The sequence below is a fragment of the Lutra lutra genome, chromosome 1, assembly GCF_902655055.1.
Source record: "Lutra lutra chromosome 1, mLutLut1.2, whole genome shotgun sequence".
In the NCBI taxonomy this organism is placed as follows: domain Eukaryota; kingdom Metazoa; phylum Chordata; class Mammalia; order Carnivora; family Mustelidae; genus Lutra; species Lutra lutra.
The window spans coordinates 3709756-3722533 of NC_062278.1; the positions used below are offsets into that span (position 1 = coordinate 3709756).

The window sequence follows — 12778 nt, forward strand, 5'->3', positions numbered from 1 at the left end:
GATCACAAGTGGGCAGAGAGTCAGGCAGGGGATGGGGGGAAACAGGCTCCCCACTGAGCAGAGAGCCCGATGCAGGGCTCGATCCCAGGACCCTGGGACCATGACCTGAGCTGAAGGCAGAGGCTTTAACCCACTGAGCCACCCAGGCACCCTTTTAAGATGGTTTTTATGTGAATTTAGTTGAATGTCACCTCAGTTAAAAAAAAAAGGACAGGGATGTCAAGTACTTACTGAAGAGAAAGACGACAACGTGGTGGTCTTCAGTGCAGACCCTGGAGCCCTAATGCCTGGGTTTGACTCTCGGCTCTGCCACCCGTGAGCTGTGTGACCCTCCACGAGTTAATTTACGTCTCTGTGCGCTAGTTTCCTCATCGGTAAAATGGGGATAACGATAGTAGAGGTGGTTTCGAAGATTAAATTAGTTAATACGTGTAAGTGCGTAGACTTGAGCCTGACATATCCTAGGTGATGGAGGGATTAGCTGTTTTGATCGTTATTAGAGTTTCTGGCAAAGGGTAGCTGCTCTCTGGGCTGAGTGGGTTAGGTTCGCTGTAACAGGGCCTGGCCAGCCAGCCCTCCGCAGGCCAACCTCCAAGATCCCTCCAGCCTCGCAAGGTAGGAGGTTTTCCGTAGGTCTGTGGTCCCAGTGGGAGTCCCTGCGAGCAGCTGTCCTGTCCCCTGAGCAGGCTGGGGATGTGGGAGCCTCCCATGAGGGCATCTACACTGGACTGTGGACCGTCCCCCCCCGCCGCCCCCGTGACCACACCACAGTCGATGTATCTGTTTAGTTCTCAACGGATACTTAGGTGGTTTCCAGTGTGGGGCTTCATGAATGGTGGTGCTGGGAACGTTCTGGAACCCAGGAATCTTCGCCTTTCTGTCAGGGATTAATTATCAGATTTACGGAGTTGACACCCGGTGATATAAACTGCCCAGCTTTGTGCCTCCACAAGCTTATCTTTCTGGTTGGGCCCTTTCATTTACTTGAATACTTTTTAATTAAAAAAAAAAATTACCCGATGTCATGCGAGAAAGAAGAAACATCTGTCTGTAAGGTTCGACACAGAAGCAGCGACACGATTGTATATTTCACGAGCTCAATTGTCATTTTGAAAATAAGGAGCAGGAGTTACTTTTTTTTTTTTTTAAGATTTTATTTATTTATTTGACAGAGAGATCACAAGTAGGCAGAGAGGCAGGCAGAGAGAGGAGGAAGCAGGCTCCCCGCTGAGCAGAGGGCCCGATGCGGGGCTCGATCCCAGGACCCTGAGACCATGACCTGAGCTGAAGGCAGAGGCTTAACCCACTGAGCCACCCAGGTGCCCCTACTTCTGAGGTCAGTAAGGAGGACCTCATCTCCCAGAGGACAACAAGCAGGTCACCTGCGGGGATCTGACCTCCCAGAGCCCCACACTCCCCTCCCCCACCCTGCGTGCTTGGTCCCTGGGATGCAGCGAGGACGGCCAGCGTCTGCCCCCCTGTTGCACGGCGCACGGTCAGGAGGCAATCTGAGGACGTCCCCCTCTTTTGGCAGGAGCGGGGGACAGAGACCAAGGCCGTGTCTGAAACTCTCAAGGACATCTTGAAGCACCTGGTTGGGGCTGCATCTCCGTCAGTGGTTCTGAGCACCAAGCCCGTGGACGCAAGGGACGTTCAGGTGAGCCGCGGAGGGTGGTGCCTCACGGCCCGTTAGGGCTCCTGGTCCCCCTCCTGCAGGGGAGTCTGCATGACCAAGCCCCCCGCCCCCAGCCGCCGTGGTAGAGAGGGAATGCCTGACTGTTTGCTGGGTGACCATGGCCTGTGGATCGTGATGTGCTGCGAGTTCAGGGCAGGGGTTCCAGAACCCCGTGGGATAGGAGGAACAGGTGTCTGGGCTGCTCTGCACGCTCCAACCTTAGCCCTGACCCCATGCCTTTCTGGAGCTGAAACTTGACTTTCCACTGTCCACTCGGGGCCTATGGCCTTAGAGCTCAACTTCCCAGGACCGAGGCATCTGGGAAACCTAGTTAGCTATGAGAACAGACGAGAGCTGCTGTTCTGGCCGGCAGGCTAGCAGGCATGAGAGCCACGGAGAGCTGGTGTCTCCACTCGAGTCTAAAGGCAGGGAAAAAACCAACACCGCAGCGTGAAGCCGGTCAGGCTTGAAGAACCCCCTTTTCAGGAGAGGTCAGCCTCTTTTCTAGCAGACCTTCAACTGATTGGGTGAGGCCCACCCACATCAGGGAGGGCCGTTGCTTTCACTGGGTCTTTTTTTTTTTTTTTTAAAGATTTTATTTATTTATCTGACAGACAGAAATCACAAGTAGGCAGAGAGGCAGGCAGAGAGAGAGAGGAGGAAGCAGGCTTCCCGCCGAGCAGAAAGCCCGACGCGGGGCTCGAACCCAGGACCTGGGATCATGACCTGAGCCGAAGGCAGCGGCTTAGCCCACTGAGCCACCCAGGCGCCCCTCACTGGGTCTTTTGATGTAAATGTTAGCTTCATGTGAAAACAGCCTCTCGGAAACACCCAGGACAGCATCTGAACAGATACCGTGCTTCCCCGTGGCCCTGTCATGTTGACACATACAATTAACCACCACCGGTAGACGAACGAAATACTCCTCTCCACCCCCGACGTGTGAATGCTCTGGCCCCAGTGCTCATGGGCTTGGAGCCTAAGGACTCCTGCGGAGACTTCTTGCAGCTGACAGTTGGCAAGGTCCTGGTTCACAGCAGTGGTTTCTAAATGGTGACCTTGAGATGCTGGGAAGCTTGCCCCCCAGAGGAACGTCCGAGTCAGATCAGTGCCCGGGAGCCCTTCCTGGAAGGCTCTGCGTGCGTCTCTGAGAAGCCTCTCTAGGAGTCCCAGGCCTTGGTACTTGAGAGATCCCCACACCCTGCTTTTTTAAAGATTTATTTTTATTTTTATTTATTTGAGAGAGAGGAGGGGGGAAAGGAGAGAATCTGAAGCAGACCCGCCCTGAGCACACAGCCCGACGGGGGCTCGATGCCGCAAGTGCAAGGTCAGGACCTAAGCCAAAACCGAGAGTCACACACTTGACTGACCGGGCCCCCCGGGCGCCCTGGGACCCCTCGAAACGAGCACTCCCAGCCGCGAGGGAAGGCAGGAAGCCAGTTTGGGAAACAGTTTAAGGTGAGGCCCTCTGGGTTATAGGAGCCTTTTCTCTGTTGGAAATGCCTTGATGCCCATCTGAGAACATGATTATGGACGCCTCTGTCACTGCTGTAGTCCATCACCCGGATGACACTTAGACACCCCCACCTGGGGTGCGGACCTGCCGGGTGGCCCTCGCCGTGTGTGTGTGTGTGTGTGTGTGTGTGTGTGTGTGTGTGTGTGTGAGAGGCTGGCGTCCCGCTCGGAGCTGGTGGGCAGTGGGCACCTGCAGCCTGCAGCGGGCGTCCCCCTCTCTCGCCAGCACCTGGCCTGGGGCAGTGGACCAAGGTGAGCTCTGCTTCCGGGCTGCACTCACAGCCAGGTTCCGGGGAGCCCTCTCTGGCTGCGCGCCCCGCCGCTTCCCGCGGGTTACTTGGGTAGAAAAGGCTCTGAGGCAGGGGCAGAGGCTATGGTGGGTTGGGACCCTCCCTTCCCCTGAGAACGGAAAACTGTCACGCAACCCACCGCAGGGTCAGCCCCCACCCCCGGCGGATTTTCCCCGAAGATGCTGCCCCGTGACAGGGGTCCGGTGGCGCCTCCTCTTCTCCCCGGTCACCCGTCTTGATTTTCTCTCTGCAGAATCTACAGCGCATTTCGTCCTCTCCTCAGGAGTCCTGCCCGCCCAAGCCTCCAAGGGCTCATGAGCTCAGATTACTGGTGAAGAACATCCGGGCTTCGCTGCTAAGTGCTCCTGGGGCTTCAGGCAGGTGGCCGGGCTGGAGGAAGCTCCGGGGGGCACGGGGGGCGGGGGCTGCCCGCCGCAGAAGTGACTCTCCCTCCATACAGCAGCGTGAGGGGTGACGGCGGGTTCTCAGCGGACTCTGGGTCCCCACGGCGCCCTCCGTCTGGGTCTGCTGTGTGATCCCAGCCCGCGAGCCCAGAGCCTCAGAACCAGATGAGTACCGTGGGATGGTCACACGCCAGTCCCGAGCCTGCGTGCAGGAAGAGCGAGGGAAGAAAGGAGTTCAGTCATGACCTTGCCCTTTTCTTTCATCTGGAAGGCACTCCCTTGCCTTTTTTAAACTATTGAACGCGTAAACCCACACTGGGCACCCCTGACTGATACGCGATGAGCACCTTCTCCTTTCCCAGAAGCCCGGGTTCCTGGTGGGCGCTTTACCAAGCGTCAGGAGGGCTTCGGGCCCATTGGGGACCCTCCGGCAGTAGGAGAGGCTGTTATCTGAGTCAAGACAAGTTGCAGACCCCAGATCGTTCTCTTTGGGCGATCCTGAGTGGCTGGCAAGACCCCAGGTGCACAGCCTCCTGGGATGGGTCCCATCTTCCCACTGTGATTTGATTTTGCTGAGAACAGGAAGGAATTCTTTATTGTCTGAGAATGTTAAGGGTTACTTAATGTGCACGGAGTCTTCCCGTCCCCAAAGCACAGACTGTCCCCGTTTAACAACCGAGACTCCGTGCAGGGCTAGCTGTGGGGGATGGCCTCAGGGGTCCCTGTTCCTCGCAGGCAGGTCTGCATCTGGGTCTCTGTGTCTCCCGTCGGAGGTGATCTCGAAGATCAGTTAAGACCATGGGTGTGGAATGCTTAACGCTGTGTGACGTCTGGTCCCGCGGTCACCGGTTACCAGGATATTGACAGCTCTGCCGTGGGACAGGCATGGCCTTGCGGCAGAAAGAATTGTTGACGGGGATGTCCCGTTGCCCGGACCCGAGATCCAGACAGGGCTCTGACTGAGCTGAGTCCGGGATAAAATCACATCCCTCGTGAGTAGGGATCCGGGCTCTCTGTGGGGTATCCCCCAATTTAGGGATCATCCCAGAGGCCTTTCCTTGCACAAGCTGGTCGTCTTGTCCAGAAGTGGGGGGCCACGTGTGCTGTCATAATGTCCCTGGGGAGTGTCCCCCATCATGGGCGAGGAGCAGGGGCTCCTGGGGTCTGCCCTCCAGGCCAAGAGATACCAAGTTGGGGATCGAAAATCTTAAACCCCCAGAGAAGGGCTTTGAGAGTTGGTTCATGATGGAAGAAAGAGCAGTCCCGAGAGGTGGGCGAGCCAAGACGTCAGGCGTTTAATTTGGCCCGTTATATGCAAAGTGTGCATGCGTCTTGCAATTTAAAAAATAGAAACACCCCTTTGTTTGATTGCAGGCGACGTTAACCCACAGTGTGTAGTTCGGCTGAACGAGCCCGTTCAGAAGTTCAGCGCCCTCGCGACAAACCCCGCCGACCTCAGCTGGGAAGAAGAATTCATCTTGTGCGTACAGCCTGGTTAACGGGCTTGCGCCGGCCGAGCGCCCCGCTCACAGCTGCCAGGTCCCAAGATCAGTGTGTAACACTGCTCAAACCCTAAACACAGACACGCAGTCGCTCTCGAAAAGGTGTATTAAACATCCGAGGTAGCTTTAGGTTGAATCTGGGTTCCTTTCTGAAGGCAGCTCCGGGGCTGGGTTTCCTCCTGGCCAGTGTCCTGCCATGGCCAGAGAGCACGCTGGTCAGGCTCCCTTGACTTTGGAGATACCCACCTTCTGGAGCGCAACGGAGGACTCTTGGGTTTGATACCTGAACCTGGCTGGGAACAAAGGGAAAAGGACGGCCCATTTATAAGAAATGGTGTGGGAATTCTAAGGAATGTATTAAGGAGCCGGGTTCAGCCCAGAAATGTCCAGACGGCTTTGGGAGAGCAAGTAACTGAATCCATTGCGATGTTAGATCAAAGGAGAAAACGTACTTATCTCCGTACATGCTGAGATGACCGTTGACTTTCCCTGTGCATTTCTGATTTAAAACCTTAACTAGTACATGATTTATGGCCTCTTCTTTAATAAGCTAATAGAAATCACTGTAAATGACAAAGACCAGAAGGGGTCCCAAGTGAAAGCCAAGAGGAAGATGCCTGCTGTTTTGTTCTGGAAGCACGAGTAGCGTACTTAGAGGCGGAAGGGGGAAGTGTCTGAGTATGAAAAGGCTGAGGCAAAACGGATTATTACTTGGAGGTGATAGGATTGCCTGCCTAGACAACCCAAGAAAATCAGTTAAAACTACCATAAATAATAATAGGAAACTCATGTAAATAATATTTCAGTAAAGCAGCCGACTGTAAGACTAGAAATCACTTGCTTTCTGAGGCTTGAACAATGAACAGCCGGAAACAGGACAGGCAGCAGGTGTCCCGTGTGTAATGTAAAGAGCTTTTATGAATTAGTAATGAAAATACGAGCATTGCCCCGGAAAACCGGGAAGAATGTCTGAGCTAGAAAACAGAAAAGCCAAAACTGTAGGTAGCCCGAGACTTCTGAAGACTTGTTCGAATCAGCAATAGTTTAAGAAACACAGAGGTAAACACAAGGGACCGTTTTCTCACCCTACAAGTTGGTAAGGAATAGGTGGGTGATAATGGCCAGTAGAAGTATACATTGGAATGACCGTTCTGAAAGTCCTCAGTATGTCTCAAAAAAAAAAAAAAAGAAAAGAAAAGAAAAAAGAAAAAAAATCTCTTAAATGCACGTACCTTTTGTTTACAGTCTTCCTAAGGAAATAATCACATGGTGCACACAAAGCTAGGTCGAAGGGTGTTTATCTCAGCTAGTTTGTAATTATGAAATGTTAGACACAACCAGGCCATTATTAAGGGTTGGTTATTTTTTTTTTTTTAAGATTTTATTTATTTATTTGACAGAGAGAGATCACAAGCAGGCAGAGAGGCAGGCAGAGAGAGAGGAGGAAGCAGGCTCCCCGCTGAGCAGAGAGCCCGATGCGGGGCGCGATCCCAGGACCCTGAGATCATGACCTGAGCCGAAGGCAGCGGCTTAACCCTCTGAGCCACCCAGGTGCCCCTAAGGGTTGGTTATTAAGGATCGGATTAAAGAAAACCTCCTAAGGCCGGATAGGAGGAGACTGGATAGCTGTTAAAAGGGGGCGTTGCTCTGTACCGTCTGACCGGGAAAGAGGTCTGATATCTTAAGGGAGAAAAACAGGTTACCAGAGGAGCGAGATACATTGCGGTCTGTGTTTTGTTTTTCGATAATTATATAGCTACACTTTTGCATATAGGGACTACGAGCCACATGTGGCTTTTTAAGTTTGAATTAATTAAAATGCAGCAAACTTCAGTTCAGGCCCCCAGGGGGCACGGCTCTCAGACGCCATCCGTGGCAGGCGGCCGCCGTGTGGCACAGCGCGTAGATACCCCCGCCGTCAGCCAGAGGCAGCAGAGAATTCTCAGATAACAGCAACCGCTGGGGGATGGCGGGGTGGGAGGTAATCTTCATACCGTTGGAGATGTGTGTTTCTTTCTAGAGTCGGAAAGAAAATACTGTTTCAAGAACTGATAAAGGATTGACAGCACTTTTTGTCCTTTCGGCAGGGAGTTGAGCGCCAAGTCGAAGGAGTTGCACCTGCAGGTGTCAGGGGGTGAGCGAGCCTCAGCCTCGGAAGGTGGGTGTCGGGCGGGTAGAGGGAGGCCCTGCTCTCTGGGAGGGTCCCTGACCGGAGCGGGGCCGGAGACGCCGGAAAGGGCGGGCCCCCTGACACCTCGGGTCTTCTGAGGCCATGTTTGCTTCCAGGTCCACTTCAGTCATTAGCAAGGGCATACGTTCTGGGAGAATGTACTCAACTCGTTTTTGCCTTTTTTTGTTTTTAAACAAATACCTAAACTCTTTTATTCAGCAATTCTTGGCTTAGAGAAGCCCCTCTCAGCCTTCTTAGCCTTAATAGATCTGTTCTGCAGTGTTCCTAATTGTGGTAAAAGCATGTAACACAGAAATGCCCACATTGACCATTTTTGAGTGTAAAATTCACGGGCGTTAAGTACATTCCCACTGGCGTGTGACCTTCAGCACCGTCCACTTCCCAGATTTTTTCCTCTTGCTGGGCTGAGACCCTGTCTTCCCCATTCCCTCCTCCCCCAGCCCCTTCAACCCCCGCACCGGCATTGTGCTTTCTGTCTCAATGGATTCCGGCTCGCTTTTCCTTATAAAATAAGCCATAGCAGCTAACCCTGGACACATGCTTTAGAGACAAGAAAGCAGCCGTTAAAGGTAAAATCATGAACGGGAACATGGACCTATATGTTTGCATGTGTGTAACTCAGGAGTTTGGGAATATATTAGGCTTTTAAAAATGCCCATAAACATACCAAAATTAGGAGAGGGGGACCCTTCCGAGGCTTATCCTGCTAAAAGACCAAGCCATTGGGTTGTCTCCCAAAGTTACAAAGACACAGGAAAAGGCATTTCAAATTTCTGTTTATTAGCAAGAATTTTCTTTTTTAAGATTTTCAGTTTTCAAAGATTTATTTTAGAGGAAGAGGAAGGGGCAGAGGGAGAGGGAGAGAGAACTCTCCAGCAGAACCCTGCAGAGTGCAGAGGCTGACCCCAGGACCCTGAGACCATGACCTGAGCCGAAATCAAGAGTCGGCCGTCTAACGGACGGAGCAACCCGGGCGCCTCCCCTCACCCCCCATTAGTAAGAATTCTGAGCTAATTTCCTTGGTTCTGTTGTCTTGGGATAAGATCCCAGAGGTGCCTCTGACATTCCAGGAGAGGGCGTGGCCAGAACAGGGCGTGTGGTTTGACCCGGTGGGCGGGGTGGGTGGGTGGACGTTTGCCGGGAGAAGCTGACCCATCCATTCCCGAGGCACCGAGGCTTTTGGCTCCTTTGGAGATCCGCTGCTGTACAGCCGGATGGGATCTCTGAAATTTCACATTAAAAACAAAAACCAAAAACAGAACAAAGGACTACCGCAGAACCTTTACCAGACTCCCGGAGTTGGGACATTTTGCCCCGTTTGCTTTATTACCGGCACTCACACTTGGTGGTTGCTTTTATGCCTGCAGACGCCCGGACACAGGACACACATGCTGGAGGGCGAATCTGAATGTTCGAGGGTATCAGGCCCTGCACCCTCCTTTCTTCGGGGCATTTCCTAAGAATAAGGACATTCTCTCATACGTCTGCACCGGTTTCCCCGACCTGCCGCCCGCGTTGCCCTTCATCGGCTGGGCCAGCATCCCGTGGAGCAGTTACCCCCACTCCCCCGGATCAGACACTGCCTTCTGCTATCTCTTAGCCTCCTGGGGTCTGGAGCATGTCCAACGCCTCTCTTTGTCTCTGGTGTCGTAGAATGTTCTGAAATGTTCTGGAACTGGAGGATGCTGGTGCGGACCGGGTGCGCACCAGGACTCTGTTCTGGTTGCGGTGGTGGCTCCCGCTGACCCCTGCTCCTGTGGAACCCTGTGGAAACATACCCTTACTTGTCTCCTATCTTTTTAGCCATACTGGCGATGACAACCATTCCTTTGGATTTATTCAAGAAGCAGCCATCTGGGCCCCAGAGCTTCACGCTGACCGGCGGCTCCTGCGGCGGCTCAGTGCTGGGTTCGGTCACCGCAGAGGTACGACGTCATTCCCCGCCGCGGCCGAGCTCCAGCTTGACCTGCTTGAGATTAGGAGTATCTTTACCTGTTGGTCCGTCTTAACGTTTTCTTCAGCGGGAAACCTAAGAGGAGCTCCTCTTCCGTCCTGTGCACTCTGCGCCCACGATCGTGTTGAGTGGTCGCTGCATGGGGAGTTTTCCACGGTGCCGGGTCATGCGGGCCTAACCCCAGAAAGGGCCCTTCGATTTCGCTGGGTTCTCCAGCCTTGGTGCCCGTCACCAGGCGCTGCGTGACAGGGTCTTGTCACCCTCTGTCGGTTCTGGGGAAACCCAGACTGATGGCTGGATGGCTGTGGTACTAAGCGGGGCTGACCGACAAAGCCAGGGGTTACGGCACGGGAGGGCGGTGTGCGTGCCCAGCGGTTGGCGTGGGCACAGCACCAAGCGCGTAACCGGCTTTCTCTGCAGTTTTCTTACCTAGAACCCGGTGAAGTGAAACCCAAGACCCCGCCACCTACTCCTGCCACAAAGGTCGAAAAAGACCGCACGGTGATGCCCTGTGGGACCGTGGTCACCACCGTCACCGCCGTGAAAACCAAGCCTCGCTTTGACACAGGGAGAGCGTCCCCGCTGAGCTGCGGTGAGTGCGACCCGGGAGCACCTCAAGGTGGCGGGAAGCGCTGGCTGCTGGGCAGGTGTGGCTCCGACGGGGCAGGTGTGGCTCCGACGGGGCAGGTGTGGCTCCGACGGGGCAGGTGTGGCTCCGACGGTCTCGCGTGCAGGGAGGAGGGTAACTGACGAGACTCCCAGCTTCCCGCTTCTCACCGGTCACCTTTCCCGGTCACCTTTCTCTGTTGTCAAATGCGCGGCTGCCCAGGCAAGTTCAGCTCGAGCGCACACTGGAGCTCCGAACCTGGCTGTGCGGGGAAGTGATCTAGTTCAGTGAACTTCCCGCTCACACTCCCGCGGGGACGGCCGGCCCGTTGTCTTGAAACCTTAGATGGAGGCCATCGGTGCAAGTTCATAGGACGAGAATCCGTTTTCTAGAAGGGCCCGGGGTGCAGTCACTTTCAACCCAGCCGAGTTCTGCACCTGTCTCTCTAGTCTCTACCGCAGAGACAACCTCTGTGTACGGGCTTACTATTTTATTCTCATTTATACTGTGTTTCTGCTTCTAGATAGATAACGTATCGTCTTCCCAGAGTCGGTTTCCTGGCCCTGCTGTTCCTTGACTACGAAACAGAAAGTGAAATTCTGGCTTTTGATGAAAGTTTCTGAAATTTTATTTAAACCCAGGTTCCCAGCATCCTTTTGGGTACTTGCCCCCTCATACACCCCTGCACCCCACCCCAGAATGAGAGACAGTTAAAAACATCTGAACGGCTGGGGTTCCGTGAAAGTGTGATTTCACCTTCCGCGAACTGTAGGGTCAGGTGGCTTTTGGGGCCATTGTGATCTGGATTTTCTCCTGGCAGAGTCTCCCCTGAAGACGCCTGTCAAGGTGAAGGTCATTGAGAAGGACATCTCTGTTCAAGCCATCTCCTGCCACGGGGCTCCTGTCAGTAAGACCTTCTCTTCTTCGGACACAGGTAACGGACCGCGGGCTCACCGCATCCTTCTCCCTCCTTCCAGGCTCTTCTCCTGTCTTTCTCATGTGCCCCCAGGTCAGCATTTCCTTTTTGGACTTTGGGAGGTGCTGTTTTGAGCATTAAGAGCAGAACGGGGGGAGGTGGGGGGAACGAAGCCAGGCAGAGACCAGGGGTGGTGTTAAGTTCTAGCAGATGCTTTCACAAAATAAACATAAAATCCCAGTTTATGCCTCAGGTTATAAAATTTGAGCATGATTTTCCCCTCACTCGGTATACCAGTGCTATGACTAACACCCAAGAGGCAGGACCCAGGGGTGTAACTGTAAAGGCGGCTTTTCCTCTCCCGTTGCCCCAGAGAAGCTGCTCGTTAGGCTTGGTCTCCCCCAGAACTCTGCTCACAAATGCCCATTGTTACGGTCACGCTCAGTGTCTCTGGGGAGAGGGGTTCCTGCCTCCTTAGGTCAGAGCCTGATCTAAACTTGGGGATTACGTTTGCCCCCTTTGATCGGGGGTGACTTGCTGACGGAGGGAGGGCAGGGGGGCTCCTTCTCTCTGGCTCACCTCTCCCCATCCTCTCAGTCCTGTTTCTGGTCTCACAAAGGGTTAGGAGGAGAGGACGGGGGGCAGGGAGCTCTCATCTGATGGGCGCGCCGTCTTAGGATGGCTTCGGATCCCCGCAGCTGGTGAAGCTGACACTGCCTGTCCCATGGGGGTGGTCACGGTTCTCTGGAAACCGCAGGCTCCCCCCAGCTGCAGTCCCTAGATGCAGGCCTTGTCCCTCTGCTGGCTGGCCACCCCCAATGCCCCTTCTGCCCCTGGCAGAGCGTCCCGCTGCCTCAGACCACAGGGACCCCTTCCCCCATGCAGGATCGCTTTTTAAAAGGGCTGACGTTCCCACCGTGGGTTTCTCTCCCACTCTGTGGGCAGTGGAGTTAGCCCCCAGATCAGCTCTCTGGGCTGCCTGTGGCCACTGAACCCTTCTCACGCACCCCCAGCACCTGGACAGGGCTTTGAAGGACATCTCCGAGCCACCGGGCCTGGCGTGAAGTGTTGGGAATGACAGTGCCGCACTCCCCTGGGGGGTCCTCACCAGCCCCCTCCTAGTGAGCCTCTCCCTTCGCGCTGCGCGGTGGTCAGGCAGTGTGTGGCCGCATCGGCCCTGAAATGGAGCACTTGTCCGTCGTGGAAGCTGAGACGGGAGACACCCCGTTAACGTCCAGCCCTCCGATGGCCTTGTGTTTGCCTCTGCCCGAGCAGGAGCTGCCCCAGGGAAGAGATAGACAGGCACGAACTGGGCGTCGGGGACCTTGGCTGTGCTGCTCCCCGCAACCCGAGCTGCCTGACATCCCCCCACGTCTCAGGGGCACACGCCTCACAGGGTCAGGGGATGGGGACACGTAACACTGTGCTCTGAGCCTTCCGCAAGCCCCTGCTAGGTGTCCGGCCTCCCATAGGTGTTGGCCAGGTGTAGGGTACGGACCCCGGCAAGGAGCTCACAGCAGCCCCCTGTGCTGAGCCGCGGTCGGGAGGGGAAGGAGTGACTGTGTTGCCTCCCAAAGTTCAGAATCTTCTGAAAGGTCAGAGGTTTTTTTGTGGGTGGGTCTTCCTGCTTTCGTTGGTCTCTATCAACTCTAGGGAGGTCTGGCTGGCAGATATCTGAGGCAGAGATCTGAGTAAGTACACAGCAGTGAGTGCATGGAACCATC

General features: G+C 54.7%; 1 protein-coding gene across 2 annotated transcripts in view; it reads left to right on the forward strand.

Moving 5' to 3' along the window:
• Positions 1-12778, forward strand: part of C2CD2 (C2 calcium dependent domain containing 2) — a 52382-nt gene that overhangs the window by 26305 nt on the left and 13299 nt on the right. For both annotated transcript variants that reach the window (XM_047719718.1, XM_047719729.1), the window contains exons 5-11: positions 1535-1657; positions 3734-3857; positions 5259-5364; positions 7474-7544; positions 9381-9502; positions 9952-10123; positions 10959-11072. In XM_047719718.1, the coding sequence (XP_047575674.1) occupies positions 1535-1657; positions 3734-3857; positions 5259-5364; positions 7474-7544; positions 9381-9502; positions 9952-10123; positions 10959-11072 (832 nt within the window). The remainder of the gene's footprint in view (positions 1-1534; positions 1658-3733; positions 3858-5258; positions 5365-7473; positions 7545-9380; positions 9503-9951; positions 10124-10958; positions 11073-12778) is intronic.